Source organism: Chaetodon trifascialis, chromosome 22 (assembly GCF_039877785.1).
Source record: "Chaetodon trifascialis isolate fChaTrf1 chromosome 22, fChaTrf1.hap1, whole genome shotgun sequence".
Classification (NCBI taxonomy): domain Eukaryota; kingdom Metazoa; phylum Chordata; class Actinopteri; order Chaetodontiformes; family Chaetodontidae; genus Chaetodon; species Chaetodon trifascialis.
In genome coordinates, this window is record NC_092077.1 from 18,006,420 (window position 1) to 18,034,370 (window position 27,951).

Consider the following 27,951-nt stretch of genomic DNA (forward strand, 5'->3'; position numbering starts at 1 on the left):
TGTATTAATTCAGTGGCTGTTCAGGAGCTTTCGGACACATCACATGGGCTTCCTCAGCGGACTAGAGAGTATATTTTCACCCTCAGCATAATTCAAAATGTGCAGTTTACTAACTTTATCTTCTACAAAACCAGAGTCAATGCCCTAGAATTAGGAGTGTGGCTTTAATATGAAATCCTGAACCGGAAACGCTACTGTGTTATTGTTGGGAAATGACTCTGATGCCGTAAACAGCTGTGGCAGAAGAATCGCCGCGTTTTAAATCCTACATTTCCTCTCCATCGCATCGCGCTGCGTTCATACGAACACTGACTCCATCCTCTCTGCATCTTCTCACTGTCTTCACCTTATTTTCAGTTGTCTTCGCACTTTGTCGGCCTGCGTGACTCCGCCCTCACATTCCTGAGTGTCTGGGCTGCGAGGAGGAGCAGCAGGAGCAAAGAAAAGGGAGGAGAGGCTGCTGGGAGCTGCCTGTGGACCCTGACCCAGAGAGGAGATGATAAACAACAACAACAACAACAACAATAAGACTCAGCTTCAGTGCGGCTGCTGCTGCTTTCAGACTTAACCATCCATCACCTGAGCCCCCCTCACCTGGACGCGTCATCAGGCTTTTCTGCGTTGCCTTCACAACTTATTGGGAACTTTTTGTTTGTTTTTCGGCTGGAGCTGGAGTTTAGACTGCTGAGCAGCTAAGCTCCGCTGCTTTTCGGGACCAGAAAACACACCGCGCGAGCACCCACAAGGCCCCCGGAGACAGAGAGAGTCCGTGCGGAGGACGTCATGGAGATCCTGGACAGTACGGAACCGTTCCTGCACTGGGACCGGAACCTCAGCGAGCTGTCCGAGGCCGGGGAGATCGACTGTGTGCTGTACACTAATGTAAGTGATCAAACAGGGATGGCTGCTGGAGGAAAGGGAATGTGTGAGGGATCGATCAGGGCCCGGTGATCGGCTCTGCAGCCAATCAGAAATGATCGGAAATGATCACCTTTATCTCACTTTGATTGAGACTTTAGTCGACATGAGGGGGAGGGTAACGTGTGTGTGTGTGTGTGTGTGTGTGTGTGTGTGTGTGTGTGTGTGTGTGTGTGTGTGTGGTACCCGGCTCTCCGTTCGCAGCCTGAGCCTTGGGGTCCAGGTGATGCAGGTTTCTCATCCTGGTGATCGTTTGTCTTTTCTTTTAAACACACTTTTAGCAAATGTTGACCAAGTCTTCAAACTGACAGTCCTGTAAACCTGAAGTACAAACAATAATCCAAACACGAGCACTCTGGAGGACTATAAGAGGCCAGAAACTCGTCTGGGACTACAGTCCAGAGCGGCAACTAGAGAGTTTTTCCAGTTATCGGTCAGAAACTAATGAATAAAAAGTGATTTAAAGCAGAGAAAACTCACTTTTGAGGATCTGGACGTGGAGAATATTTGGCCTTTTTGTTTGATAAAAGACTAAAAAATGCTGAAGTTTAGTTTTCTGTGGACAAAAGAAAAGAAGGTGTGGGATTTCAAAATAAGAGTTTTAGTGAGCAGAGCTTCTTTCTGGACTCTTTCTAGCGACACGAAGGTCAGAGTTTCACTGAATAGATGAGGCCGTTAGCTGGTCCATCCAGAGCCTCCCTGTGTGATATTTTCCATGTGGTCCAGATCTCCTGGACCCTCTGATTAAAGCTTGTGGAGGCCCTGAATGAGCTTTCATCCACAGTGTTAAAACATGCTCAGTTCATGTATCACTGTGATGAGAACATGAAGCGTTTCTGATGAAGAGCGTATCGTCTCATTGAAGGGTTGGAGCTCAGGTTGGAGGTTAAACAGTGCAGATTCTTAGACTCCACCATCCTTTCTCCCCACACTGGCTAATGAGCTGTTAAAGCGACCTCTGGGTTTCTTTCAAAATAAACCCCCCAGTGTGCTCCTGGCTTGTTTAAGTGGGGGTGGGTGCAGATGATTGGTCTATCTCAGTGCACAGTCACAGTCATATTTGGGGGAATGCACACAGTCTGTGTCTCATGCTTCGTGCATGGCAGTCGTCAGGGCATGAATGAACACGCAGACGCACAGCAGGAATCAAAATCAGCATTTTAAACTCCTTTTATGTGCAACAATTAGCCGGAAACTCCCCGTTAGCTCGCTCTCAGCTCCACTGCTGGGACTGTGTGCAGAGAGGACACGCTGGGAGCTAATTAGAGCCTTTATGGTTGCAGCGGTCGAGCTCACAGCACAGGAGGAGCAGAGGAAATGTGTCTCTAAAGAGACGCTGGCCTATTGCAAAAGTCCTGCAGCAACGCGCAGAGAAGCGGTTGCATCACCTTTGGTTGCAGATTAGCATACATGATAGGACCTCAAAGCCAAATCAGGAGCGGATTAACTTAAATGTACGATGAAATGAACTTGAGTGAGTCTTTATCACTCGCACACTCGCAGCATCTCCTCAGAAAAACGAACCCTGCTTCAAAATGGCCTTTCGCCTTCGGTTACGTAACTTGAAGTGTGTGTTCCAGCCATATGTGTCTCCGCGGGCCGGGAGGCGAGTGTGTGTGAGACGATAGGAGGAGCGTTTGGGTTTATAGAGAAGACTCCAGCTGGCTCGCAGGATGGGAATCAGACACCGCAGAGGCCTGCTGAGCCCTGAGACAATACACACACACACACACACACACACACACACACACACTGGGGTGTTTGCCTCCTGTAGAAAAACCCACATGCAGGTAAAGACTTGTGCTGGTGAAGCTTCAGAGCGTTCAGGCTGTGGCTGTCGGCCCTTTGAACGCGTCCTGAGGCTACAGTTCCTGTCAGATACCAGCAGAGTTTCAGATCTGCAGCTGCGTTCGGGACTTTGGGGACAGATTAAAGGACATCTTTGCACCTTTTTGATGAGAGCAAAGATGGACGAATCACCAACAGGCTGAAGAAGATTTTTGGCTAAATGGCAAAAAAGTTCCTGAATGAACAGGAAATGATCGATAGCAGTGCTGGAATGTCATTAAGTACATTTACTCAAGTACAATCACCTCTTCACACACTTTTTACTTCTACTCCACGACGGCTCAGAGGGAAATTTTGTACTTTTACTACACTGTATTTCATTGCCGCATACTTTTTATATAAAAGACATAAAATATGTGTATCTGTTACGGTGCTTTAGCAGGATCAGATCTTATTCAGGCTTCTGATCAGACATTATTTTACATCCGCTGCTTTTAAAGATGAAAAATGTCAGCCACAGGTGATTCTGGCTCGACTCTGCACCATCAAAGTTAAGGCAAAGTTCCTCCAGGTGTTTGAAAAGGTGATAAAGCCCACTCATACCTGCAGCACACAAAGGCCAGGTTGTGTTCAGAGGCAGCACAAGATGCGCTTGTTAGTGAGGTGAATGTTCTATATATAGTAAAGTATGAGAAGTGTGTGGGTGAGGGTGAGGGTGTGGGTGAGGGTGACGGTGTGGGTGACGGTGGGGGATGCATGAATGTGAAGCCCAACAAGCCTGCAGTGTTTGAGTCTCGGGCAGCTCGAGGAACAGACTGGAGCCTTTGTTGGGTCGAGGCTCACTTTCTCTCTCGGGGGGTTTGTTGACTTGGGATTCCTCACGACAATGTAAGTCCTCTGAGTCGTTAGCATGTGTGGGATCCTGCCTCTCCCATCAGCCGGAGGTCCCTCCCATCGCTCGCCGTCTCTGAATCAAGTTCCTCAGGTTTTAGAATAATAACACGGCATCGGCGTGACGTGGAGTCTTTATCTCCGCTCACCTGCAACCAGAACAATCCTTTCTGACGGCGTCGCGAAGTACAAATAGACGTTTGCATGATGTGATTTATGCGTGTTTCAGGGAGGGAAACACGCAGCAGTAACGTCAGGAATTCACACGATGTCGTCACTGATGGAAAGCAGATGCTTTCATATTCATCCTGGAAGATCTTGTCGGTCCAGTTTTTGTGGTGACGGCTGTGTCTTATTATTCGACCCTGTCAGCTATGAATCTTTATTGATCCCATATTGAATGCACAACTTGAATAGTCCATCTACATGGACTGATAGATGTGTGTCTTGTGTAGAAAGAGTCTCACTTTTACAGAGCACATGACACATCTTGCATCCAGAACCGTTTGATTTATTCATTGTCCCCTCAGCTCGCTCTCTTTTAGCTCCGTTTTTGGTCTCCACCTCCAGTTTCTGAGGGAAATATCCTCTCTTTAGCTGCTAAATGCTCCACCAGCTAGCCTCCAACTGTGTCTGCCTGCTGATTGGTGCTGGGCAGGTGGTGTGCAGGACTTTTTTTTTGTTAAAATCAAGGTTTAGATAAGCAGAACGTGTTGGGATCTAATGCCATGCACAGTGCTTATATAATGCCTGTAAGTGTCCAGTATTCAGTAAAGCTGCATTTCATCGGAGGTAGACTTGGTTTTTGATAGAAGATGAAGATCAGCTGCACGCAAAGAGAGTCCGAGATCACATTTCTGTCAGACGCTTCGGGCAGCGTGCCGAGCGAGAGGCCTTGAATCTAAACTCTGTTTGATGCACATTCTTCTGGAGGATTTGGCGTGGTGCTCAGCACATGGCGTCCTCGCTGCACCGAGGAGACGAGGCTCGCATGCACGGTCTGCTCGCTCTGCACATGCTCCAGGGCTTTCCAGCTCTGCGTCTGCTTATGTAACGGCGCATACCTGCAGGTGAAGACCCACCTCTGTCTCCTAATCGAACCCCAGCTCCTTTATTAGTACTCGCGATGGCTTTGACGGCTCTCAGGATGGAGTCGTTTTATTCAGCAAGAGCTCACACACACACAGAAAGTCAAGGGCAAACAGCTTGATCCATGTGCTCACAGTGCAGAGCCTGTTCTCCTTCGGGGCAGGGCATCCTGCTCGCTCATGGCCGCCTCTCTGAATGGTCCATGTGTCTGCTGTGTCATGCACACACACACACACACACACACACACACACACACACACACACACACACACACACAGAGCAGCACTATTTCATTCAGATAACGATTAAAAGATGACATCATTTCACAACCGGCGTCATTGTCAATCAGAGGTCGGGTGTTCGCGTATGCTGTTTGGCTGCTCTCCAGCTTTAACTATCAGAGGCAGACCAGCCTCTGTACCTGGTGGTCAGGTGAGGTGACAGCTGGAGAAGTGCACCTGTGTGTTAATGAAGCAGACAGAGTCATCACTGCAGGTGTGGCGACTGATTGCCAGGTTGGCCTCAGCCGTGCTAATTAGCAAACTGGGTGTGCTAACAAGCTAAACTGAAATGATGGACGTGGTATATATTATACCTGCTTAGCATTAGCATGGAAGCATTGTCCTTTTCAGCATGTTAGCATGCTGATGTTAGCGTGTAAATGTGTTCTAATGTTACAGTTTGATCCGTTTCCACATTTTAGCGTCTTGTGGTCTAAAGGAGGCGTTTCCACCCCAGTTAGAATAAAATATTTGGCAGGTTAAACCCGTCCATCTCTGATGAGCCTCATTACTCACTTCAGAGCTGCTTGAGCTGGAGCCGTCTTGCTGATTTAAAGTGCTGTAGCAAGTGACAGCGGTCTGCAGATGGTGTCCACATGCATTGGAGGACACGTTTTTCTCTTTCTCACATCTGATGCAACTCCTCTCCTGACTTTGAAAATGGACTCAGGACTCAGATGTGTGCTGCAGGCATGAAGCCATTTGAGAGCAAAGCGAAGGTAGTAATCAGCGCGTGGGGGATCATTATGGAGAATCCACAGGAGCCTTCGTTCTCTGAGGCACAGCTAAATTTACCTCCCCTGTCTGTCCGTCTGTCTGTCTCGATTCTGCATTTCTCTGCCCCCATCTGCCCCCTCTCGTTTGGCTTCAGGCACCACAAAAGATTTGAAAAGGCTGTGTGCGAGCTCGTGTGTGTGGTTAGCAGGGCGTGGGTTTAATAGCCCTGTGAGGAGCTTGTACACCCAGCCCTAAAATAATCCAGTTTTATATAGTTGCAGTGTGGTGAAATGCAGCGAACTGACCGCTCGTTCCCTCGTCTTCACGTTCTTTTCCACCTCTTTGGACGTATCGTGGAGAAGAACTATGTTACAGACCTAAAAGTCGTGGAATCGACAGAATTTCAATGCTTTCAGTTGAAGCTTTCATGAGCTTCAGTGTTGGAAACATCAAAGTGTTTAAAGCCCATAAACTGCTTATTAAACAGAAAGGTGCTCGAGCTGGGAGACCCTCAGCTTTGATGTTTTTAGTGGATCTTGCAGCTCGTATCATAACTTATGGCTGGAAGTGAACAAAAAGACCAGTTTAAGACGAAGCCCCTCCATCTGCTGTCTAGTTAACCTTTCACCGCTCTCTCCAGCCTTCCTCCTCCTCCTCCTCTTCCCTCAGGATGAGCTGAGAGTTGAGACGAGTCAGTTCCTGTCCAAAATACCAGAAACTTCTCCGCTGCTCCCTCTTCTGCTGCTGAACTGCTCGTTAGTGTTTTTCTCCCATACGTCTCCACATCGGCTCTCAGCATCACCTTAATATTCTGCGTCTGCTCGTCCGCTGACGTGATGCCTAAGCTGAGGGAAGTTAAATGAAGCCTGAACTCATTTCACTTTGTCTGGATACTCAAATCTGATCTGATCTGCACTCGAAAGTGTTTGTTGTAGCACGTTAATGCGGTCGGCTGCTATTGAAGGCTGATATTGGACGATTCTGCAGAATACTGGATTATGAGTAATGAAAACATTTTTTATGTCCAGCGCCATAGTTTTTACATTGTCCCACAAAGGAAGCTTCCGTTTACGGTTGAGGAAAGATGGTTATCGCACGTTAATTGCAGCTCTTTGACGGGCGTTGGCTGATATTCATATTTTAAAGCCCACATTGGTCAAATTCTTGTGTCACATCTTAACGTTCCTCTGAAACAGCACCTCCCCAGCACACCTTTCTCCTCCATGAACCTTTTCATTCGAAGAGACATGAACAAGCTCATTCATCCATTCAGAGTTCACTCTGTGTGTGTGTGTGTGTGTGTGTGTGTGTGTGTGTGTGTGTGTGTGTGTGTGTGTGTGACTTTAGAAGTGTGTTTCTACTTGGCGAGCATCCACCTCGGAGAACTCCGCTTTAACGGAGGAATTAAGATCAGCAGCGTGCCCAAACAAGCTTCCCGGAGTGTTTGCCTTTTCCAGGGATTAAAACCTTCACTATGGGGGACACTGACCCAGTTTTTAGCCAGCATCCAGCAGGAGACGGAGGGAGGAATAGACCAGGTCCACGTCCCGCCGCTCTGCGTCCGTCATTGCACGATTTAAACAGATCTTTATTGATCTTTAAGACAAATGTTTGCACAGACCAGATAAACCAGTGATGAGCACACGAGATGAACTGGGCTGAGCTTCCAATAAATCTCCTCACATCGAGACAGCAGAGCGTTGAAGTGATCTACAGGTGAGAGTTGATGGAAAGGAAGAAGAGAGACGGAGCAGGAAGAAAGTTTAGAGAAACACCAAAGGAGGGCTGGAAACACTGTGTGTGTGTGTGTGTGAGGGAGTTCACTGGTGTGTTTGTCTGTGTGTGTGTGTGTGTGTGTGTGTGTGTGTGTGTGTGTGTGTGTGTGTGTGTGTGTGTGTTGACCCAGTTTATAACGAGCATACACACTCAGGATGAGAGACATTAGAAGGCAGCTGTGCTTGTGTTTGACACAAACAGTCTCTCTGCGTCTCACAGCTGTGTTTGAGGACAGGAAGTGGAGTCAGACCAAACGCTGATTTGATGATAGTTTTCGAGTCCCGTATTAGAATAAACTTTATTCTAAAAAACTCTATAGACATTGAGAAAAACTGCCACACCACATGGTCCACGCCGCTCTGGAAAAACCCTTCAAAAAGAGTGTCTCTCAATACTTTGACTTCCTGTTTGTGGCCCATTGGTTCCTATTGAAGACGTAAATCTTAATTAACCTTATTGCCTCCTCCTGAGGGGTGGATGAGAGGCTTGATGTCACTGCCTGCTCTGTATAGTAAAATAAAGCTTGAGGAAGCATTAGGCTAGCTTAGCTTAGCATAAAGACTAGAAACAGGGGGAAACCGCTAGCCTGGCTCTGTCAGAAAGTAACTAAATCCACATTTTTGAGGGTTACTGTTGTAATTTCAGCCAGACACTGCACAGGAATACATAATCCAGTTATTGTGGGACTATTTTCACTCACATTGTGTGTGTGTGTGTGTGTGTGTGTGTGTGTGTGTGTGTGTGTGTGTGTGTGTGTGTGTGTGGAGGGGGGGGGGCATAAAACATAAACTACAGTGTTTGACAGTATGAAATTTAGACTCCACCCTTACAGGTGCGACAGAAGTTTGAGCCTTAAATGTGAATATTGTCACGCTGGTATGAGTGCGGCTCTGGTGAAGTCATTGTGTAACATCTGGAGGTCAGTGTGTGTTTGGATGTGTGTGTGAAGAGGGGGGGTTGTACACGGTGATCGGTCAGTGTGACAGAGACTGGAAAGTTTGTGTTACTCTGTGTGTGTGTGTGTGTTTTGGCAGTGGGATTTCAGACTTTTGGGAAGCTTTAGGAGCCAGACGGGGGGGGGGGGGGGGGGTTTAGAAGAGGGGGGGCCTAGGAGGAAAAAGCGAGGCCATTTTCCATTTGTCGTCTTCTGGGTCTGTTTTTTTTTTTAACCATCTCAGTTTGAGGCCTCTTCTGCTCAGCTGTATTACTAACACACACACACACACACACACACACACACACACACACACACACACACACACACACACGCATCAGTGCAGCAGCCTTCAGATAGCAGCTGACTCACAGTTTGATATTTACCGCTCGGTGAAGTCAGAATCTCCTGTTTTTACCAGTCGCGGCTCAGCACACGCTCCGACTTTAAGGCCTTTTTTATTCGAGTGCGAAGCATTAACGAAGCTGGAAACAGCCGCGGCGTTAAACAGGAAGTGGAGATTTAAGTTGGCAAAGTGGCTGGCGATGGATCTGCTGGGATTTCTGTCTCTCTGTGGGTATTCCTGTCCTCGCCCGTGGGTGGAGAGTAAACACTGGCAGCCCTGCTGGATGTCACGCCTGCTGCTATTCTCTCACATCCTGTTGTTTACATCCGTTAAGCATCACTCCACCCCCATCCCAGCGTTGTTTAAAGAACAGACTCAAATATATGATAATGTGAAGGCAGAAGTTATTTCTGCATATTCACAAGCTTTAATGTGTTTTTTTTTTTGTTTTGCATGTAGAAATATAATATCAACAAAACATGTTTTGGTTACAATACGTGGAGCCAAACTCACTGCATGCAGCAGATGTGGCCAACAGCTGGTTAATGTGATGCTGAATTCCCTTTCTTTGGTGACTCTGCCCTTTGATTCCGCCGCCAGCCTTCGGCGGGCGATGTGTGCACCTCAGAGCTCTGCAGGAACAGGTGAAGGTGTTAATCAGGGTTTAATTAACCGTCAGCTGCTTTGGTAATTGGTCACTGGGAGGAATGTTTGGCTCCTTGGTTGTGGAGGAGTCGCTTCTTTTCTTTGTTTGAGGTGAGAGTAAACTGAATGTGTATTAGGGGGATCTTTCCTTCCTTTCCGACGGCGCTGCTTTTTCCTCGTCGCTTCCTTGATTAGCACAAAGGTTTGGCAAATCGAGCTGGAATCGACGCGGAGAATCTGGGTCAGGGACTGTGAGGGTTGTGCTCTCGTCCTCGTGAGAACCGGGGCGAGTCTCTCCTGGAACGAGGACATTTTTGCGGAGCGAGGTCATTCGTGCCGGGCCGCGGTTCTTCAGGGGAGATCAGACGTTCTGGAACGAATGATGTCAATAAGACAGATGTGTGTTTGTGCGTCGGCATGTGGAGACAAGCAGCCAGACGCTGTAGTTCGTTAGAAATGAGGAGACTCACACACAGAGCTGCACCCTGTAAGCACTCCAGCACAGTCCAGACATGAGGCCTTGGAGCCCCCCCCCCAGATAGCTGGAGCCCTCCAAGGCCTGTGATCTGTCTCATTATTCTGACACACACAGTAACAATGGCACAGCAAACACAGCGTACCAGCCTCAAGTCTCGGCGCTGTTCCAGCTCATGATAAGTGATGCACTGTCGCCTGTCGCGGTTATCTGATGCACGGATCCATTCAGCTGGAATCAAACATTTTTTTGTTTTAAAGAGATTTCTACATGTACCTCGCTTACTGATGTTTGAGTGTTGAACTGCTGTTTGTGTTCATGCTTGAGGCTCTGGGAGGTCAGTGTCAGTGGTCCCCAGAGACTCAATCCTGATAACTATCCCCTCACCCGTTAAGCCTATTTTGCTCTGTTTTTGAGTTATTTCTCTCATGAACATCGACAGTACAGTTGTGTCTCTCATCCACGCTTGTTTTTATTCATGTGTATTTTTTCATGGACGTAGCTTTGTTCTGGCTTTGGCTCAGGAAAATGACATCGCCTCAGCTTTACTTTGAGTTTAATGCTAACATGCTAAACTTGAGCGTGCTGCGCTAACACGCTCACATTTTGCCCTGCTGGTGGTGAGGATCCAAGATAGCAATGTTTCTCATCACGTACCCAACCAACAGTTGAATTTCCTGGTGTTTAAAGAGCATCACGGCCTCATGCATGCAGAGGGCAAAATCTTTGTGACTTTCAGAAATCCCTTTTCGGCCCAAAGCTGCTGGCGTGTTTGCTGCAGAAACGGTAGTGTTGTTATTAGCTGTGTACACCGCTCAAGCCCTGGTTTCCTGCAAAGACTCATCTCTTTGCACTTGAAGTAACTGACAAGTATTAAAGATTGTACTCCGAGCGAGCGAAGGAATCCCGGCCGCTCTGCAGATAACGTTTCTGCTCATGTTCTTCAGCTTAGTGTTAAAACAGCTTGCGCGCATTGTTAGCATTCCACACTTCGGCTTACCGCTGCAGGAGTGCGATGCACCACTTTCAGTCATGAACGCTGATGATAAGACAGTGTAACTGCAGCTGCCGAGGTTAAAACATGCAAATGTTGTGCTGTTTTTATCTGTAAGTGTTATGGGAATTTCAGCAGGGGGCCAGAATGGGGGGGATTATCTTTCGAAGGCAGAGGAGCTGGATTGAATGTGAATCTGAGGCCGGGTGGGAAACTGGGGTTAAGGAAGAAGAATGAAAAACATTTTCCCATCTGTGCCAAAGTACCATGAAGGCAAAGCTGTGAAGCACGCGGGGGAATGATGGGAGAAGACTTTCCTGGTGTAGAAGAACTTTTAAATTCAGTTGTAAGAAGTAGAAGTACTTTGGAAATGTACTTTACTCTCTTTAATTTAAGCCTCACTTTCAGAAACCTGCAACAGAACTGAAACTGAAATATATTTTTTATTTTAGTAACAGGGTTTTCTTCTTTTCCGTGGCTAAAAAGAGGCTTGTTTCCTCCTTCTGTCACGGGGCTCAAATATTTGGACCGAGCCTGAATATAACTTTAGTTTTTCAGTCTTTCCCAGGACGTTTAGATTTGCCCTCGTACATATACTACATAACTATCTGCTGCTTCTCATGCCTCTGTGCAGCTTCTGATTCTTACCGTTAACCTCTTCTTAGCGTTGGCATTGTGTTTATTCTGGATTTGTGGATTTTGAATATCTGTTTTTGCGATGCTTTATATTTGCACTCATTCCTCCTTTTTACTGCAACTACTGCACACCACTAAAAGTTATATCATTATCTCATGTGGTTTGGTCTTTTGAGCTCTTCGATTCATCAGGAACTTTCCTCCAATGGAGAGTTTAGAAAACAGCTGGACCACCTGGAGATAACAGGTAACAGATTAACAGCTCATTAAAATTTAAGACCACAGACTTGATTAATGGAAAAAAAAACCTTTATTAATGAGTTACTTGCATTCATAATTAAAGGCGACTTAGTAACTTTTGTTGACCGTTTATTGTCCCTGACATAAATCAGGGTTTTCAATGTCTAAATTGTTTAGTATTTGCTTTCATTTTAGTAACTGAAACATTAAAAGTATGCCGAACTGACTATTAGCAGTTTGACAGCTATCACTGGACTACTTTTATACTGAAAAACGCCTCAAAACGTGATGTTTCTCAGGCAAGTTCTGCAGATATAAGTCTGTTTTTCTATGATTTCCCAGCAGATGCATGGATGTTTATGTGTGATAGACTCGGAGAAGAAGTGTGATTTTTGAGCCGGTCGCTGAGGGTTTGAAAGTACAGCAGCAGATAAAGCGTTCTTGCAGCACAATTTGTCTAAGTGGCCGATAAACGGTCAGCTGTGTCCTCAGACTTTATCACAAATTACCAACACGTGTCCAATCATAACCAGATAACCAGCGATATCCTTCAACCTGGATCCAATCAAACAAATGAGTCAGTACACGTATTCTGACATAAATTCATGAGTCAGTGTGTGTGTGTGTGTGTGTGTGTGTGTGTGTGTGTGTGTGTGTGTGTGTGTGTGTGTGAAGCTGTATCATCAGCAAAAGTACACACAGATGAGTCCAGGGCAAGGTACACACACGGTAATACACACACTCGTGGGAGCTGACCCTTGGGCCTGTGTGGGTGTCTTCAGTTTGTCGGGTAGTTTTTTCCTGCGCTCTCTGACATCTGGTTTTGCTTTTCAGGGGAGGAGGGCGTTACATCACCACACTTTCCTCTCCTGCCTCCTCCGAAGCTGAAGCGTCTGGTCGTTAAGGGTTAAAACGAGACGCACATATCCCGCTTTCCAGAGGAATTACAGACCGGAGGACATTCCTTCCAGCCCGCTCCCACTCCCACTAATTTATCCGTGAAGTAGTGAGCAACACAGCTGTCAAGGCTTTTATTGTCCAGCCTCAGCAGCAGCTACTCAGTACTTACTTTTTAGGAAACAGGACGATTAGTCAGTTTAATCGTCCGGTGATGTCGCGTCTCAAGCGTAGCATCTTACATTTTTATCCTCAGAAATAAGTAATTTTGAATCCTCCAGTGAACTCCAGTGAAGTTAACTTTTCATGTCGCGCTAATTAGCAAATCAAAGCTAACATGCTAATTAAAGATTGGGTACATGGTCAACATTTAACCTGCGTGACATCATCATGTTAGCATTGAGAGCATGTTAGCATCCCGATCAGCTTTTAGATGAAGTGGAATATAACTACATATATTTTACACAACTTTATACTTCAACTCAGAAGTTAATATTGTATTAGCATTTAGCTCACAGCACTGAGCAGCCTCGCCTTTAGCCTGGTAGTCACTGTCACCGTTTCATAGCTCAAACTCGGCACGACTTTCCTTTCACGCACAGCTCTGCCTCTCATTGTTCATCAGACTTTTCTGACCTAGTTTGGAGTCTTTTTCCTCGTCAGTGTTCCTCTGATTTGATTAAGAACAGACATTAAAAATATAGCTGAGCTCCTGAGAGGCTTGTCTCTCTTTATACGAGTCAGGATTTCCGTGAGCAGCACTGATGTTTCACCCGAACTTGTGAGATTATCGCTCTGCATTTCCTCCTCTTCACCACACTCCATTGTGGCTTCATTAAACGATTACAATCTGCACGGTCAGCGATGTTCTCCGCTTCTTTCGATTTCAACGTTATTCAGAAAAATAAGAAAATAGGCTCTTTGTTATCGCTGCTGCTCCTGAAGAGAGGAAAATCACCCACTGACTCTTACCCCCTAGTTCCAGTTTAAACTCCCAGTTTTCCCATTCAGGCTTCAACTCTGCAGGCTCTGTTTTCCAGCTGGAGGGTGTCGAGTTACATGTGGCCCTAAATAACACCTCTCTGTTGGTCTGCGAGGACAAAGAGTTTTCTGTCGTGTGAGAGGAGTTAACCCCGACCATAACGATGCTGCAGCCCGGCCTACTGCCCTCCATCACATTTTTTCCTCTCACACACACTCACACACAACCACAGCCACACACTCTGACTGCCAAGATGACAGAGATGTAAGAATCCTCGCCATCCTCGCAGACCTCTCCCATTTCCTGTGCTTAGACAAGACGAGGCTGTATTCCTCTCTGTGTACTCGTGCTGGTGGAGTGTTTGTTCATTTGTGTACAAATTCAACATTTGAGGTGATTCAGAGCTTTTCTGCCGTGCTGTGAGGCAGAGGGAGAGGGAAACGGGTGATGTCAAAGGTCATATAACCCACAAAATATGAGTTGTTTTTTTTAATGATGGGTTGTGTGTAATTACTCCTCCCTGAAAACTACACCCTTTTTCTCTTTAACCATCGTGGTGTTTTCTTCTCTGAATCTCATTTCTAATTTCTATATCTCCATTAATATAAAGTTTTTTATCAGTTAGTCACGCGTACGACTACTACAAGACACCACAAAGTCACGTCAAACTGACTGAGAATGGGTTCTTTTTCAAAGAATAAAGTTAAAAAAGATAAAGGAAAGCAGTTTTCAGACTTTCAGCAGGATTCATGAATCCCAAAACACGATTAAACATTGTGTGATTATGATTCAGAATAAACGCTAGTGAGAAAACATTTGCTTGAGACAAAATTAGCGACTTAAAAACTCAAAATTTAACAGCCGTCTCAGTTTTTGATCACATGCACAGCACAGTATGTCGTGTTCGCATGTTTGGCTAAGTGACCCTGTTCCCTCCAATACATTACATTGTTCAAACATGTAAGCTCTGAAGCCAATGTTAGCTTATTAGCTTGTGCATCTCGTAAAGGTCTGGCGAGAATGTGAAGGCTGCATTCGTCAAAGCCTCTGTCCAGGGGCGGATCTACCGGGGTGGCATAGGGTGGCAAATGCCACCCTAAAACAAACCCTTGCCACCCCTGCTGCCACCCCAGTTGGCGGCAATGAATTGATAGAAAAGTCACAGCAAATTTAACGTTTACGAACGCGAAGCTCCGATGTCCGACAACAGTGCATGCAGCACGAGAGAACACGAGAGCGGCACGAGACTCCTTTGATCGGAGGGGCGCGAAGCAAGAGAGCCAGGAGTCAAGGACGAAGACACCAGGAAAGAGGTTAAAAACTGATTATCTATCAAATAACGAAAGAATAAGGAAAGCCCAATATGAGTACACGTGTGATTGTGGTTTTGAGATGACAAAAATCCAATTTAAGAACGTTATTATAGGGCTCAGGTCACGTCTTTTCATAGAATATTGGCTCAGACGTGGCTTGGGGTTAAAAGACAGGCCGGCACGCCGAGTCCATTTTTTTGTCTGAAAGTTAAAGTTAAATTCGACCTCATGTTGTGTCATTCATGTTTAACCAATGTAGTTTTCACGCATAATTCAAGCATAACACAAGTATGTCCAGGCGCTCATATGGGCATGTCTGGGCAGAGTACCGTTATCTCGTCCAAGCATACGGAGAAACTCCTCTGTTGGAAGCACTTTCAGCCTTTTTTCTGCTTGCTATTGTTCTTAGCTCTCGTAAAAGGACGAAATGCAAATAAAACAGTAAAATAACACTTCGGGCTGCTCAGCAGAGTCCTCTGTGAGCGCTCTGCTCCTTCATGAGACGGAGCGGTGAAACTAACTGTGGTTACGCGGGACGCTCAGCGACCTGCCCACATTCACCATAGAAACACCAATGATGATCCAGAAGGAAGTAAGCCCAGAGATAGGTTATTGCATGAAGAGCGCTCCCTCTCCATTCGAGAAACCCCCTCCTCTTTATGTAAACAAGAAGGACCTTCGTGATTGATCTCAAACTAACGCAGAGTCATAGGAGGAGACGTTAGCAACGGTTTTTCGGGCTGGAATATAACTTTTGACTACAAAAAAGTAAAGCTAAAAAATACTTTATAATTTAGCCAAGTTTTTTTTCCTGCTACTCTTTGGCTGCTAGCTCGCCGAGTTTTTGTTGCACAGTGAGGAGGCAGACATCTTCGTGGTCAACACACTCTCTGCTTTCATATGATACCAGGCTTTTGTGGTCTGCGTGAAGTGGTGAAATCAGCAGATGCAGTGCCATTGACGTGCGCTATTTTCGTGCTTTCGTTACATGCACATATAATTACACATATTGCATATTGCACATATTTCGTGGGGTATGAATTGTGTTTCGTTTGTGTGGCAATGCTTGGTAGAGGCTTTTAGCTGAGTTTCTCCCCGTCATTCTGGTATGCTACAAGTTAGGACTGGTGCTTCTTCACGTGAGCATTGACCGTCTGAACTGCACGCATGTCACGCTGCCCTGCAAAGTGATTTTTAATTAGTCACGGTAATACCGTATACCCCGGGAAAATGTGGGGAAAGTTTGACGGTATCCAAATTTGGATACCACCCAACTCTACTTTGCAGGTATGTATTTTTGAGTATTTATACCCTTAAGCTTTAAATAACATTTTGTGATTTGTTGTGTGTGTGCTGTGAAAACATTTAAAGGCATTTCAAGCGTTTCGTGAACATTTTTGGGGGGATTAAGTGTTTAATTAGTATATTGCCGCACCAGCTAGCTTAATTTTGTCCTCTCAGCAAGCGGCACTGGATAGCACCTCCTATTTTGATTTTGAACAGTCATGGACGTCAGTGAAACCTTTGTTTTCCTATGTACATGTGCATCTTAAGGAGCCCCTAAAGTTCCATAAAAAAAGCTATATACTGCGCTCAGCACAGGAGATACCAAAACGTTCCCTCATTTAAGCTAGATGGATAAAAGTACTATACCACTGTGAAAACAGTCCCCAAGTCCTGCACTGAAAAACTTAAGCAAAATGTACTTGAAAGTATCAAAAGTAAAAGCACTCATTGTACAATAAAATGCTCCCTCTCTGTGTTTTACTATTATACAGGATTAATATTATTGCTGCTTTAACACTAGAACTGCCTTTATAATCCAAATTAGTTTGTTTTATAAACTACAAGCCTGTCATTCTCTGACTTTTCCTAAATATGTATTTTGTAGGGGTTTTTTTAAGTTTATAAGGTGCTTAAATAAAGCACAAAAGATTTCTGAGCATATACCTCTGACCGCCACAGCCGTAAGACCGCAGTTGAAAGATTATAGATTTTGCAGGGTTGTTTTCAATGGCTATGATTTTTTTTCCCACATGAAAATTAAATCTTAAGAATAATATAGCACATGCTATGATATGATGATGATATAGTAGAATAAATGTTACATATTATCTATTATTATAGAGTGTATTTCAGCAAATTATTCTTTTTAATGGGGGATGTGAAGCAGCGGCAAAAAAATAAAATAAAATGAACAATTAAAAAAGCCTACTACTAAATTGACATTAGACATTGAAAAGTTTGTGATCCTGCTCTAGGCTGTGATATTTTGTTGATTTATCATAATTTCTGGTATGACAAAATGCAGTCTTGGTGTGCTGAGCACAAACAATGGAATTACGTATAATGGTCTGGCTGACGCGCGGCGCTTGGAGGGGGTGCTGTAATGCTGGCAGTCCTAGTTTTAATGTGCATGTTTTGTTTTACTATTGTAGATATTTAAGGTTGAGATAATTTTAACTACTTTATATACTGTTGTGTAGGCTAATCTGTAAGATCATATTATTGTATTGTTTGATTAAACATGCACAAAATGAGCTATGCTGTGTCTTATGTCTTCCCATCATGTATGCGGCAAAATTTTGGTTGGCTCAACCAAATCTCACTCCAAGGTTTTTTGAAAAGTTGGCAGCCCTGGTTATAGCTGATGATTTTTTGTTGTTGTTGTTAAGTGACAGCCCTACTAACTATACATAGCCTATAACGTTAATGTTAGCTTGGACTGACATTTTGATTCATTGATTCAGTGTCTGTAAAGGGAAATCTAGTAAATTTACTATTTAGCTGTTATAAGCATGACAATGTCACATGCTCTCTGGGATCACCATCACATATGAACACTCTGCTGCTCTGAGATGAATATCTCAACATCTGGTGACTCTTTTTTGTATTGTTTTTCTCATTCATTTCTAGCATACACTGCATGGATTGGTGATTAATCCATGCAATGTATGCTGTCTTTAATTTCTTTTGTATTTAAATTTGTATTATATATTAAATCTGTAAATTTTGGTATGTTTAAAATGTGACACTAGTGTAAATAGTGTAAATACTACTGAACATGAAGCAGTGTTGTTGCTGTTGTTTTTTTTAAATATATATCCTATCTCTTATACATTGTGTTCTATGAATATCAATAAAAGCAATGTTCAGTGCCTCGCTTAAGTGCCATGACCAATTTATTTCCATTGTGTATGTATGCTGACCTTAGTACAGTCCATTGATCATGGGTAAGATTTTCTTTAGATTTTTTTTTCTTGTAATGCTGCTTACATTCTGCAAGCAGGAATACTTCAGTGTAAATTATCAATTACAAACTACGATAACTTAAATATATTTACATCAAAATAGGTTGCCACCCCTCAAAAATTCCTGCCCCCCTCTTGCCACCCTATAAATATTTTTCTAGATCCGCCCCTGCCTCTGTCTGAAATCAAGGACTATGAAGCAAAAGTAGCACAAACTTGGAGTCTGCTGCCGTTATCGTAGTAAACCACGTATTTGTTGTGCAAGAACGGAAAGCAGCAGACTGTTGCAACCAAAGAGCGGTTTAGCTAACGGTCAAACTGACCGACCTGTCAGCATCTGCAACCCAGACTCTGTAATTCTGCGAGATGTAACGCGATTCAGGGCCGTACTTATGTTTCTTATGCAAAGCGTCCTTAATACTGATCCGATTTTCTTCAGACTTTGATAAATTATTACTTTTGATGGAGTTTAATGAGTTTTTTAACTCACAGCTAAGCTCGTGCGTGACTGTCAGCATGTGCTGGCTTTACGGACTGAAGAGGTGCAGGATCATCATCAGCAGTTTGACTGAGAAAATGCCTCTTGGTAACCATGGAGATGTGGTTACCAGGAGACGCTGGAGGAGGTAAATCGTTGTAAACTGCTGTAAATTTTTGATGACAGCACCTGCACATTCACCAAGCAGGCATTGATAGAGATGCACTCACACCCACACACACTTTGACAGACATCCATATCATGGCTTGTTCACGCTGATGGTTGCTCTAAAAGAGAGGCATGACCCCATTGGTGGTCAAAAGTGTAAATATTTGTCCTCCCCCCTTGAATAGATTCACGGTATGCTGTCTGTGTTTGCATTACACACACACAGGCCTGAAACTGGCCATTTAGGGCAGCGTACGGCGGCAGGAGTGTGCTGTGTGTTGATGGAGTGAAGAGGTCATTTCACTCTGTCTGAGTGTGTGTGTGTGTGTGTGTGTGTGTGTATGTGAGAGAGAGAGAGAGAGAGAGAGAGAGAGAGAATTGAAGCCACATGCTTGGCGTTTGGCCGTCCAGCCTCCTCCTGTTTCCTCCTCCTCCATCTTGATTTTATCTTCCGCCTTCGGTTCGACGTTAAATATCCGAACAGGATTGTTCTGAGCTCTAGACGCGACCTTACACTTTTCTTTTCCGAGTAAACGCCTCAGAAGGTCACAGACGTGTGCGTTAATTTTAAATCCCTCTCATTGGCTGAGCCCAGACGTGGATGATATTCCACTGGACGCTTCTGCGTATTCTGCCCGGCAACAGAATTTGAGTTGCATCAGAGTCGTCTTTGGGCGACGAGTTCGAGTGAGGACGAGAGTGGAAAAACAGCTGAAAACATTATTGAATAATTCCTGTGGAGAAAATAAACTGCTTCTGCTGCAGACTAACAATAAGATGGAGACGTCTAATGAGTGTATGCTGTGTTACACTGTGTGGACGCTGGCTGACCACAAGGTTATCATCATAAGAAACATGCTGGTGACGTTTCTAATAAAAAAGACGCTAAATCAAATGGAACAAAGGAGTCGTGACTGGAAACGACTTGAAACTATGCGTGGATGAAAGCTCGTTGATTTCCTTTATAATGTTTTATATTATTGTACAACTTAAGCTGTTCCAGTGACGAGTTAAGTCGTGCTTTTATTATGAAGTGCCAAGGAGAGAACTGCTGCTGAGAGGGTAGTTTTGGACTGTTGGTCGGACAAAACAAGACATTTAAAGGCAAATTCCGACTTTTGGCTTTTTGCAGATTCATCGACTAATTGAGAAAAAATTCTGCAGATTAATCTAAAGTGAAAATACTCATAAATCTCAGTGTTATGGCAAAAAGCTCTACAAGTCATTCGTGTTAGAAAGGTGTTCAGAGTCACTGCAGAACGCCCCACACGCTCAGGTGATGTTTCATGTAATCAGCACATCAGCAGCGGCGCTTTGCTTTGGCTGCCTTTTGTTTGTGCGAGTCACACCTGGACGTGGAGGAAGAGCGCGCACACACTCACCTTGTCTAGAGATGGTAGAAGAAGATCGAGAGCAGGACACAAGAATGCAGGAATGTAGGCATGGAGGAGGAAAGACGCTGGGGGGGGGCAGGGGAGATTAAGGGCAGGGGGCTGTATGTGGGCTTGTCTTTAACTTCTGTTTTGTGAATGTGTCACACACAGTCTCAGTCTGGAAGACAGAATTTTTAATCGGTGTCTGCCGTGTTCTGCTGAGAGACACCTTCAAGGAAAGGTGGCAATAAAACATTTGGCAGCCTCTAATTACAGGCCGGCGTTAACGATGTGGTTTCATAAAATCGTCTGTGTCCTCCTCTCTGATGGGCTCTAATTGATATTTTATGCTTGTTTTAACCCCCCCCATATATTCATGGTGTGTTCTCCTTTGTGCAGCACTTCTCCGAGCTCCTAGACGACCTCTCCCAGGATGCTTTGCTGGGCCAGCTGCTCAGCGACCCCTTCCTGTCCGGAGTGAGAGGCGGCGTGGAAGCCATGGAGGGGGAGGACGGAGGCGACCTGTCCCCGTCCTCCCCTCTTCCCCCGCACATCACCGCCGAGCACAGCTACTCGCTGTGCGGGGACAGCCGACCACAGTCGCCCCTGTCGCACCTGGCCGGAGAGCAAGGCAGCGACGCAGGTGAGGGGCGGATGTTCCTACAGATGAAACGTTCGGATCACGAGGGATGAAAAGAACTCTTTAAAGTTTAAAGTCAGTAACAGGCGTCCACGTCTCGTCCTCTCCAGCAGAGTCCGATGGGGATTCTGGCGAGTGGCCCATGGAGCAGGACGAGGCCATCGACAGCCTCCTGTGTGAGACTCCTTCCCTGCTCCCCACCCTCTCCCTCTCTCTGGCCTCTGGGCCCCAAGCGCCTGAGGGCCCCGCTGTGGCCCCCGCCAGCCCATCTGAGAGCACAGCCAACAGCCGCACCCAGGGCAAAGGCATCAAGGTGAGAGCTCGGAGATGAATGATCAAAATGATGGTTTTTGGTGATTTCTTGCTGTTTTCTTCTCGCTCTTCTCTCTCTTCTCATCCTTCCTGTCACTCTCTCTCTCTGTCTGCAGATAAAAGAGGAGAGCGTCATCCCCCAGATTAAACTGGAGCCTCATGAAGTGGACCAGTTTCTCAATCTGTCACCCAAAGGTCTGAATCTGAACTGTTCTCTGTCTTCCTCTGACTCTCAGCTATCTGACGCCACACTGACCCCTGCAGGTCATTTGTTGAAACACAAGTTGATAATTCAACTGATTCAGAAAGATTTTTAACTCTAGTATGAAAGGGCTGACGGCTCAAATGTGACGTGTAAAGACTGATTAAATAGCTCACTTTCTCTCCAGATGAGACGCAGCGGCAGAGTTAATCCTTTAACCATCATGTTTCAGGTCTGGAGTCTCTGCAGATGCCTCCCACTCCTCCCAGTTCCCACGGCAGCGACTCAGAGGGCAGCCAGAGCCCCGTGCACGCTCCGCCCGGCCTGTCCTGCCCCACCTCCCCCACCAGCCCTCCTCCATCCCAGGCCGGCCTGAAGGTGTCGCCCCGCGCCGCTTCCTGCCTCTCCAACTCCCCTCTGCTCACCGCTCCTCACGTAAGCAATGAGGCCCTTTAATAACTGGCGCCCACTCACTTTTCTGGGTCATAATGATTGAATTTATGTGTGTGTGTTTGTGTGTAGAAGCTGCAGGGGTCGGGCCCGTTGATGCTGACTGAAGAGGAGCGGCGTACGCTGGTGGCCGAAGGCTACCCGGTTCCCACCAAACTGCCGCTCACCAAAGCCGAGGAGAAGGCGCTGAAGAAGATCCGCAGGAAGATCAAGAATAAGGTACAGCTGACTGACTGTGAGGCCAGTTTACAGACATCTGCAATATTTATTAAACATCACAGTCAGTCTCTAAATCCTTTGAGCTTCTTCCTCTAAATGTGTTCCTTCGTTTTCTCTCGCCGTCAGATTTCAGCTCAGGAAAGTCGCAGGAAGAAGAAAGAGTACATGGACACTCTGGAGAAGAAGTGAGTCTTCCTCCTCGTCTTCGTTCTTCCATCTTATCATGAATCATTCTGCAGAGATCACGCATGCGGAGTAGATGAATTACCGCGTTGCCGTTCTGAGCTCGTATGTTGTTTTCTGCTCATTTTGTTTATTAATGTCACGTCTGGAAGCAGCAGAATATAAACATGGCAAAAGGAAGCTTTGCAGCGCGTTAGTTTTCTTATTAAGACGTATGGAAAGTGATGCACGTTGTGTGAGAGCTGCCATGTCCAGTCACTGACGCTGCAGTACTCCTGTCTGACCACAGGGTGGAGACCTGCTCCAACGAAAACAACGAGCTGCGCAGGAAAGTGGAAACTCTGGAGTGCACAAACAAGTAAGACCCAGTCCAGTCCACACTCTCTTCACGTGTGATTGACTTGATATGCATTAACTGATGCATAAAATCGTGTATTTCCAGATTAAACTGGGTTGGTTTGCCTTGTTTACTTGCAGTAAGCCGATGAAAAGCTTGCACACTTTTAGGAAAAGAGAGAAACTGTTTAGAAACTGTTAACAGGAGGACGTGTCAGGAAACACCGGCTGAATTTTATTATGTGCAAATAAGCTGAATCAGAAGCTCCGTGTAGATGTGTTCACATGCAGTTTAGCAGCCACGCGTAATCATGAGGATATTTTAATGTAAAATGCTCAAGCTGCTTCAACTAGGCTGTGTTGTTTGCTCTCATTATGCAAGGATGAACTCTGTGTGTGTGTGTGTGTGTGTGTGTGTGTGTATAACTGACTGGAACACAGCTGCTCTGGACCTTGTTTTCCACTCAGTGGTTAAAGTGGGCTTCATCATCACTGCCTGAAAGCGTGCGTGCATGTGTGTGCTGACACTGGTGTACCTGAACAGTGTGCATGTGTTATTGGGAGACTGTAGCTGCCTTTTAATTACAGAAACGAGAGAATAAAACTTCTGCCTCATGCTGAATGAACGACATTAACACCAAGATCAGCTGATTGTAGCTAAAAACACCACGTGTCATTTTATCAGATTAATGTTACAGATGCATTAACGTGTAAGCAGCATTTTAATGTTTTTAGCTTATGGATGCTTTAATCAGTCTCCAGTGAGTACAAATACCTCTAAGTGTACTTGAGTGCAGTACAAGTAAACAGGTTGAAATACTTTAAACCAGTGGTGACAAATATCCAAAAAGCCTTGCAAACAGCTGGAGGAGAAGGATGGACAGTAGAGGGCAGTGATGCAGCATTTAATCAGATGTGATTGATCAGAAATGATAATAAGAATGACATTGTGATTTTTAGTAGTGGCGCTTTTCAAGACTGAAAGGCTCAAAGACTCAGGATATTCTGAGAAAATAGAATTAAAAATAAGGTGAAACAGTCAAATCATACAAAGCAGATAAAAGATCAGACGAAGGAGATGCAAACGATCAAAGACCTAAACTAAGATCATCTGTCTTCTCAGTGCACAGACACTCCAAACATGGAGTCGTTATGGCTTCTGAATGCGTTCAAATACTTTCTGTGTCGTGATGCAAAGAATTAGATGTCCAAAGAACATTTTTAATAGTTTCAAAGTTTCCATCATTGTTTTATTTATTTTCCTGCTCATTTGCATCTGTACAGTTTACCAGCTGTGTGTGTGTGTGACCAGTCAGGGTTATCTTGTGTGTTTCTAACCTTTGTGCGTGTGTGTGTGTGTGTGTGTGTGTGTGTGTGTTTCTCTGCAGGTCTCTGTTACAGCAGCTGCAGTCTCTGCAGGCGCTGGTGGCAGGAAAAGTCCCAAAGTCCTGCAGGGTGGCTGGCACCCAGACATCATCATGCTTAATGGTACTATACTGTGGGTGTGTGTGTGTGTGTGTGTGTGTGTGTGCGCGCGCATGTGTGTGTGCTAACAGGAGATTATGGTGATGAATCATTGATTAGAATATTGAATTGGAAATATCTGCTTCCATCATTCATTAGCAGCTTAGCGCTGACTCGTACTTTGCGGGCCTCCCTCTCGGTGTCTCTGCAGGTGGTCGTCTTGTGTTTCGCTCTGTTTCTCGGGAGCTTCTACCCCAGCAGTTTGACTCCATGCTCCACCATCGCTGAAACCGGCCTCGCCTCCAAACAGCTGGCTGTCAAAGAGTCCTACACAGCCACAGGTGAACACACACTCACACACACTGAACACATGCTGGAACCCAAGCAGTCAGACAGACATCATACGTAACTTTATGATGATAGACGGACTGAGACGGAAATAAAAAGCAGAAGACAAGTCAGATGTGAAAATATTGTTTTAAAAAGGGCTCATGAGAATGACTGGGTTGTGAATTTTGACCTTTTTGCTACCTGTAATTTATGGATCACAACTTAAACGTTTTGGTTCACTCCCACGGCTCTCACCAGCATCAGACTTTACGCTACGTGGAGCATTCAGGAGCGAATATTTCCCTCAGGAGTTTGTAGAGACCAAGAAACAGAGCTGAAATGATTGGACGTGAATATTGGACTTAGATTCATCAGGTGGCCAGAAACAAAATAGATAAATGCTAATGTTGCTCTGCAGGTAAAACTGCAAAAGACGAGTTAGCCTCGCTATGTGTTTTTATCTGATGCGTCACGTTCAATGCCACGAACGTGTTGGAAAACATGAAACAGCAGAAAGCAGCACGGATACGACACAACATTACAGTGGATACGTTATTTGTATCTTTTATGAATGTAACAAGTCAACAGTTCTGTGTTACATCAGGGTTGCGACATTTTCGCACCGACTTTGTTGTTTCCATCGCTGCCAGTCAGAGCTGGAGTGAATAAATACGTCGATATTTTGCCTGATGTTGAACCACAAATACACAAATATATCTACATGCGTAACTGTATTGGTATATATGTGTATCTACAGTAAAATATGCATCATTAGATCGGCTACCAAAGAGCTCGTTATTTGAAGTCAACACTGTCAGCGAGTCACTTTTATACAGTTTTCAGCTAAATTGACCTTTGCTGCTGTTTCCATTGTAATGAATCATTAGTTCCCGGCTATAAAACTGTGGAGGTCCATTATAACGTTGGCAATAATCAGATTCCACCTACAGCGCTGCAGTAACGGCTACAGAGGCTGATTAGACGAGCTGACCTTTCACAACATCCTCTCCACTGCCTCCCCCACACACATTCACTGGGACCAGATATAATTTTCTTAATGATCAAATTCAGTTTCCTGTCCCAGCATGCCCCCCCGACACACACACACACACACACACACACACACACACACACACACACACACACACACACACACACACAGATACACAGTTACAAACAGTAATATGTTAAAATAATGTGGATAAAAATCATCCTAATGTCTTTTCCGTCTCTTTCAGTCAAATCGAGGAGTCTGTTATCGACCTTCGAAGATGAGCAGCCACACCTCCTCGGCCTGGGCGGAGAATATCCCGACCAATTGGAGGACACGCCAGCCGTCGTCATGGCGGCGTGGCGACGCTCGGAGCAGCAGAAACTGGGGTTGGAGCCCAGCAGGGTGGAGACGCACCCACCTTTCAGGAATAATAGCAATGATACGCAGACATCAAAAAACCTGCTGCTGGACATGCACAGGTAAACACGCACGGCGATAAATACTCACAGCAGAAGAAGAACGGTTAGCATGAGCGGCGATAGCAACAATAGCTGAAACTCGACAGTCCAAATCAGACATTTCCCATTTTCATGACGCACAAATTTGACTTTGGATGCATTTGTATATTTATTTAACCCTAAATTCAATACATCAATATATTTGCTCTTTGTAATTTAGAGTTTTCAGGGTGAACGAAGCCTAATTTAAGATTCATTCATACCACAAGTAACACCAGGGTAAAAATCACAGATAGCATTAACGCTTTTATTATTCAAAGCAGCTAATGCTCTGTCATGTAGCGGAGAGCAGTGATTATATATTATTAATAAAGTGAATGCATCATTCATAGCCTACTTCTGAATACGTTTTAAACACCGTTGAATGATTTGCCAGGGATTAAGTATTTATTTTTACTGTCCTCTGTTAATTATTTAACGTTAAAACATAAGACAGTTTTAAATGGGACATTTCCCATTCAACCCTGTGTGGCCTGTGGCCCTCAACGTGAAGCTGTGTGCACCTCATCACATGTCTCATACGTCTAAATATGTCTTAATTTGACATTTATTTATTTATTTGAGGGCTGAAAAGTTAAAAAAGATTCACGGGGCTGGTTATATGATGAACCTCTGCTCTGTGTCTCAGGTCTCTGGAGCAGAGGGTGAATGAGAGCAGCAGTAAAGTGATAGAGCTGGAGCGGACGGTCAACGAGACCTCCTGAGGTTCACGTCAGCAACCCCCCAACCCCACCCTGCCCCACCTCACCGAAACCCCATGATGACCTTTGACCTTCCTCCCTCTGGAGCAAGGTTCAGTGTCCTGGAGCAAACCTCATACAGTAGATTGCAAGGTCATTCTTTCTGCCATCTTTGCTTAATCAGATACACTGTAATAATAATGATAACATTATTATTAATACTAGTAATAATAATAATAATAATAATGATAATAATAAAGAGGCACTGGTTGCCTTCATTTCTGAAGTAAAGTTGCACTGAATCATTTCTACATGAGTCAACTTACCAGTAGTTTCTGTTGTCTTAACTGACTCGACTTGAAACGTTGAGATAAATTCAAATAGAATAATGTTACAAGGCATTTATTCCAGTGGAAAATATATTAAAATACGATGTGAGGCTTTTTACAGGACACTGATGGAGAACCTTTGTATTTATAGAAACTTTTTTTTTTTTTAAAGATTATTGCTCTTTGTAGTTGTATTTCTTTTAATATTAAATGTTTTTATTCCATTCCAGTGATGCATACATCCCATTTTGATACTTATGTTCATATTGTTTTTTTTTTTTTATTGTACTCTTTTCTGTGTTGTTCATTTTCTTTTCACCTGACTAACGTTTCAAACATTGAGGCTCCTGCACTCGTCTGGAAAATCTGAGAAGCTTCAAAATCTCAAGGAATTGCATTTCTGCTGAGATTGTTTTTGTTTAGGTCAGAAACATTTTAAAGGGCTAAATTTTTCAGGTTGCTCTTGTTAGCCGGGCTAGCTTGTTTCCCCTGTTTCCAGTCTTTGTGCTAAGCTAAGCTAACTGCCTAGCGTTCAGACATTGATCCCCTGTCTGTTGTGTGATGGAGCCACAGAATTAACCTGCTGCACTAACTTTTACTTTGGCCTTAAATCCTGCGTCGCTTTTCGTCTTAAACACTTTCGCCGTCACCTCCAGCGTCATCGTCACGTGATCTCTCAGCATTTGCCAAAAAAACTTTCTTCCCAGAAATGAAAAAAAAAAAAAAAGAATCTATTTTTGTAAATATAAGTTGTTAATAAATAAGGAAAGTTCAATGTGTCTGGGATCTGCAGTTTATACATCAATCCATAGTTCATTGTTGATGAATTATGAACGTAAAATGTCACGTTTGTCCTGACTTTCCATCGGGTGTAGTTTGTTAATCACCGATCATGGCTTTAAAGGTCTCAGTTGTCTATTTCAAGTGTGTCACGGATGGGTTTTTACATTTCTGAGCTTTACTGAAACACGTGTGTTTCGGACCTCTTAAACCAGGTGGGATGTCAGGTCGCTTTCTGTGCATCCGTGCTGTGAATAGAAACACCCTGTTTGTTAAAAACTCACTCTCATGCTGAAGAGATCTTCATTCAGATGGGTTAGAA

At 44.6% G+C, this 27,951-nt stretch overlaps 1 protein-coding gene across 2 annotated transcripts; it reads left to right on the top strand.

Annotated features, from left to right (window-relative positions):
- Positions 1-302: 302 nt before the first annotated feature.
- Positions 303-27,387, top strand: creb3l2 (cAMP responsive element binding protein 3-like 2). 2 transcript variants are annotated; one of them, XM_070991526.1, is made up of 12 exons: positions 303-882; positions 20,592-20,835; positions 20,943-21,145; positions 21,261-21,339; positions 21,579-21,781; positions 21,869-22,015; positions 22,142-22,200; positions 22,488-22,556; positions 23,923-24,022; positions 24,210-24,339; positions 25,567-25,801; positions 26,469-27,387. In XM_070991526.1, the coding sequence occupies exons 1-12, from the start codon at positions 784-786 to the stop codon at positions 26,542-26,544; spliced, it is 1,644 nt and encodes a 547-aa protein (XP_070847627.1). In that variant the 5' UTR covers positions 303-783; the 3' UTR covers positions 26,545-27,387. The 2 variants fall into 2 exon arrangements, with proteins under 2 accessions (XP_070847627.1, XP_070847628.1); XM_070991527.1 differs by having other exon boundaries at positions 20,946-21,145.
- The last annotated feature ends 564 nt before the right edge of the window (positions 27,388-27,951 follow it).

Coding starts and splice junctions, on each gene's coding strand:
- creb3l2 (XM_070991526.1), top strand. CDS start 784: ATGGAGATCCTGGACAGTACGGAACCGTTCCTGCACTGGGACCGGAAC. Junction 21,782..21,868: donor CTCTGCTCACCGCTCCTCAC/GTAAGCAATGAG, acceptor GTTTGTGTGTAG/AAGCTGCAGGGGTCGGGCCC. Junction 22,016..22,141: donor GCAGGAAGATCAAGAATAAG/GTACAGCTGACT, acceptor TCTCGCCGTCAG/ATTTCAGCTCAGGAAAGTCG.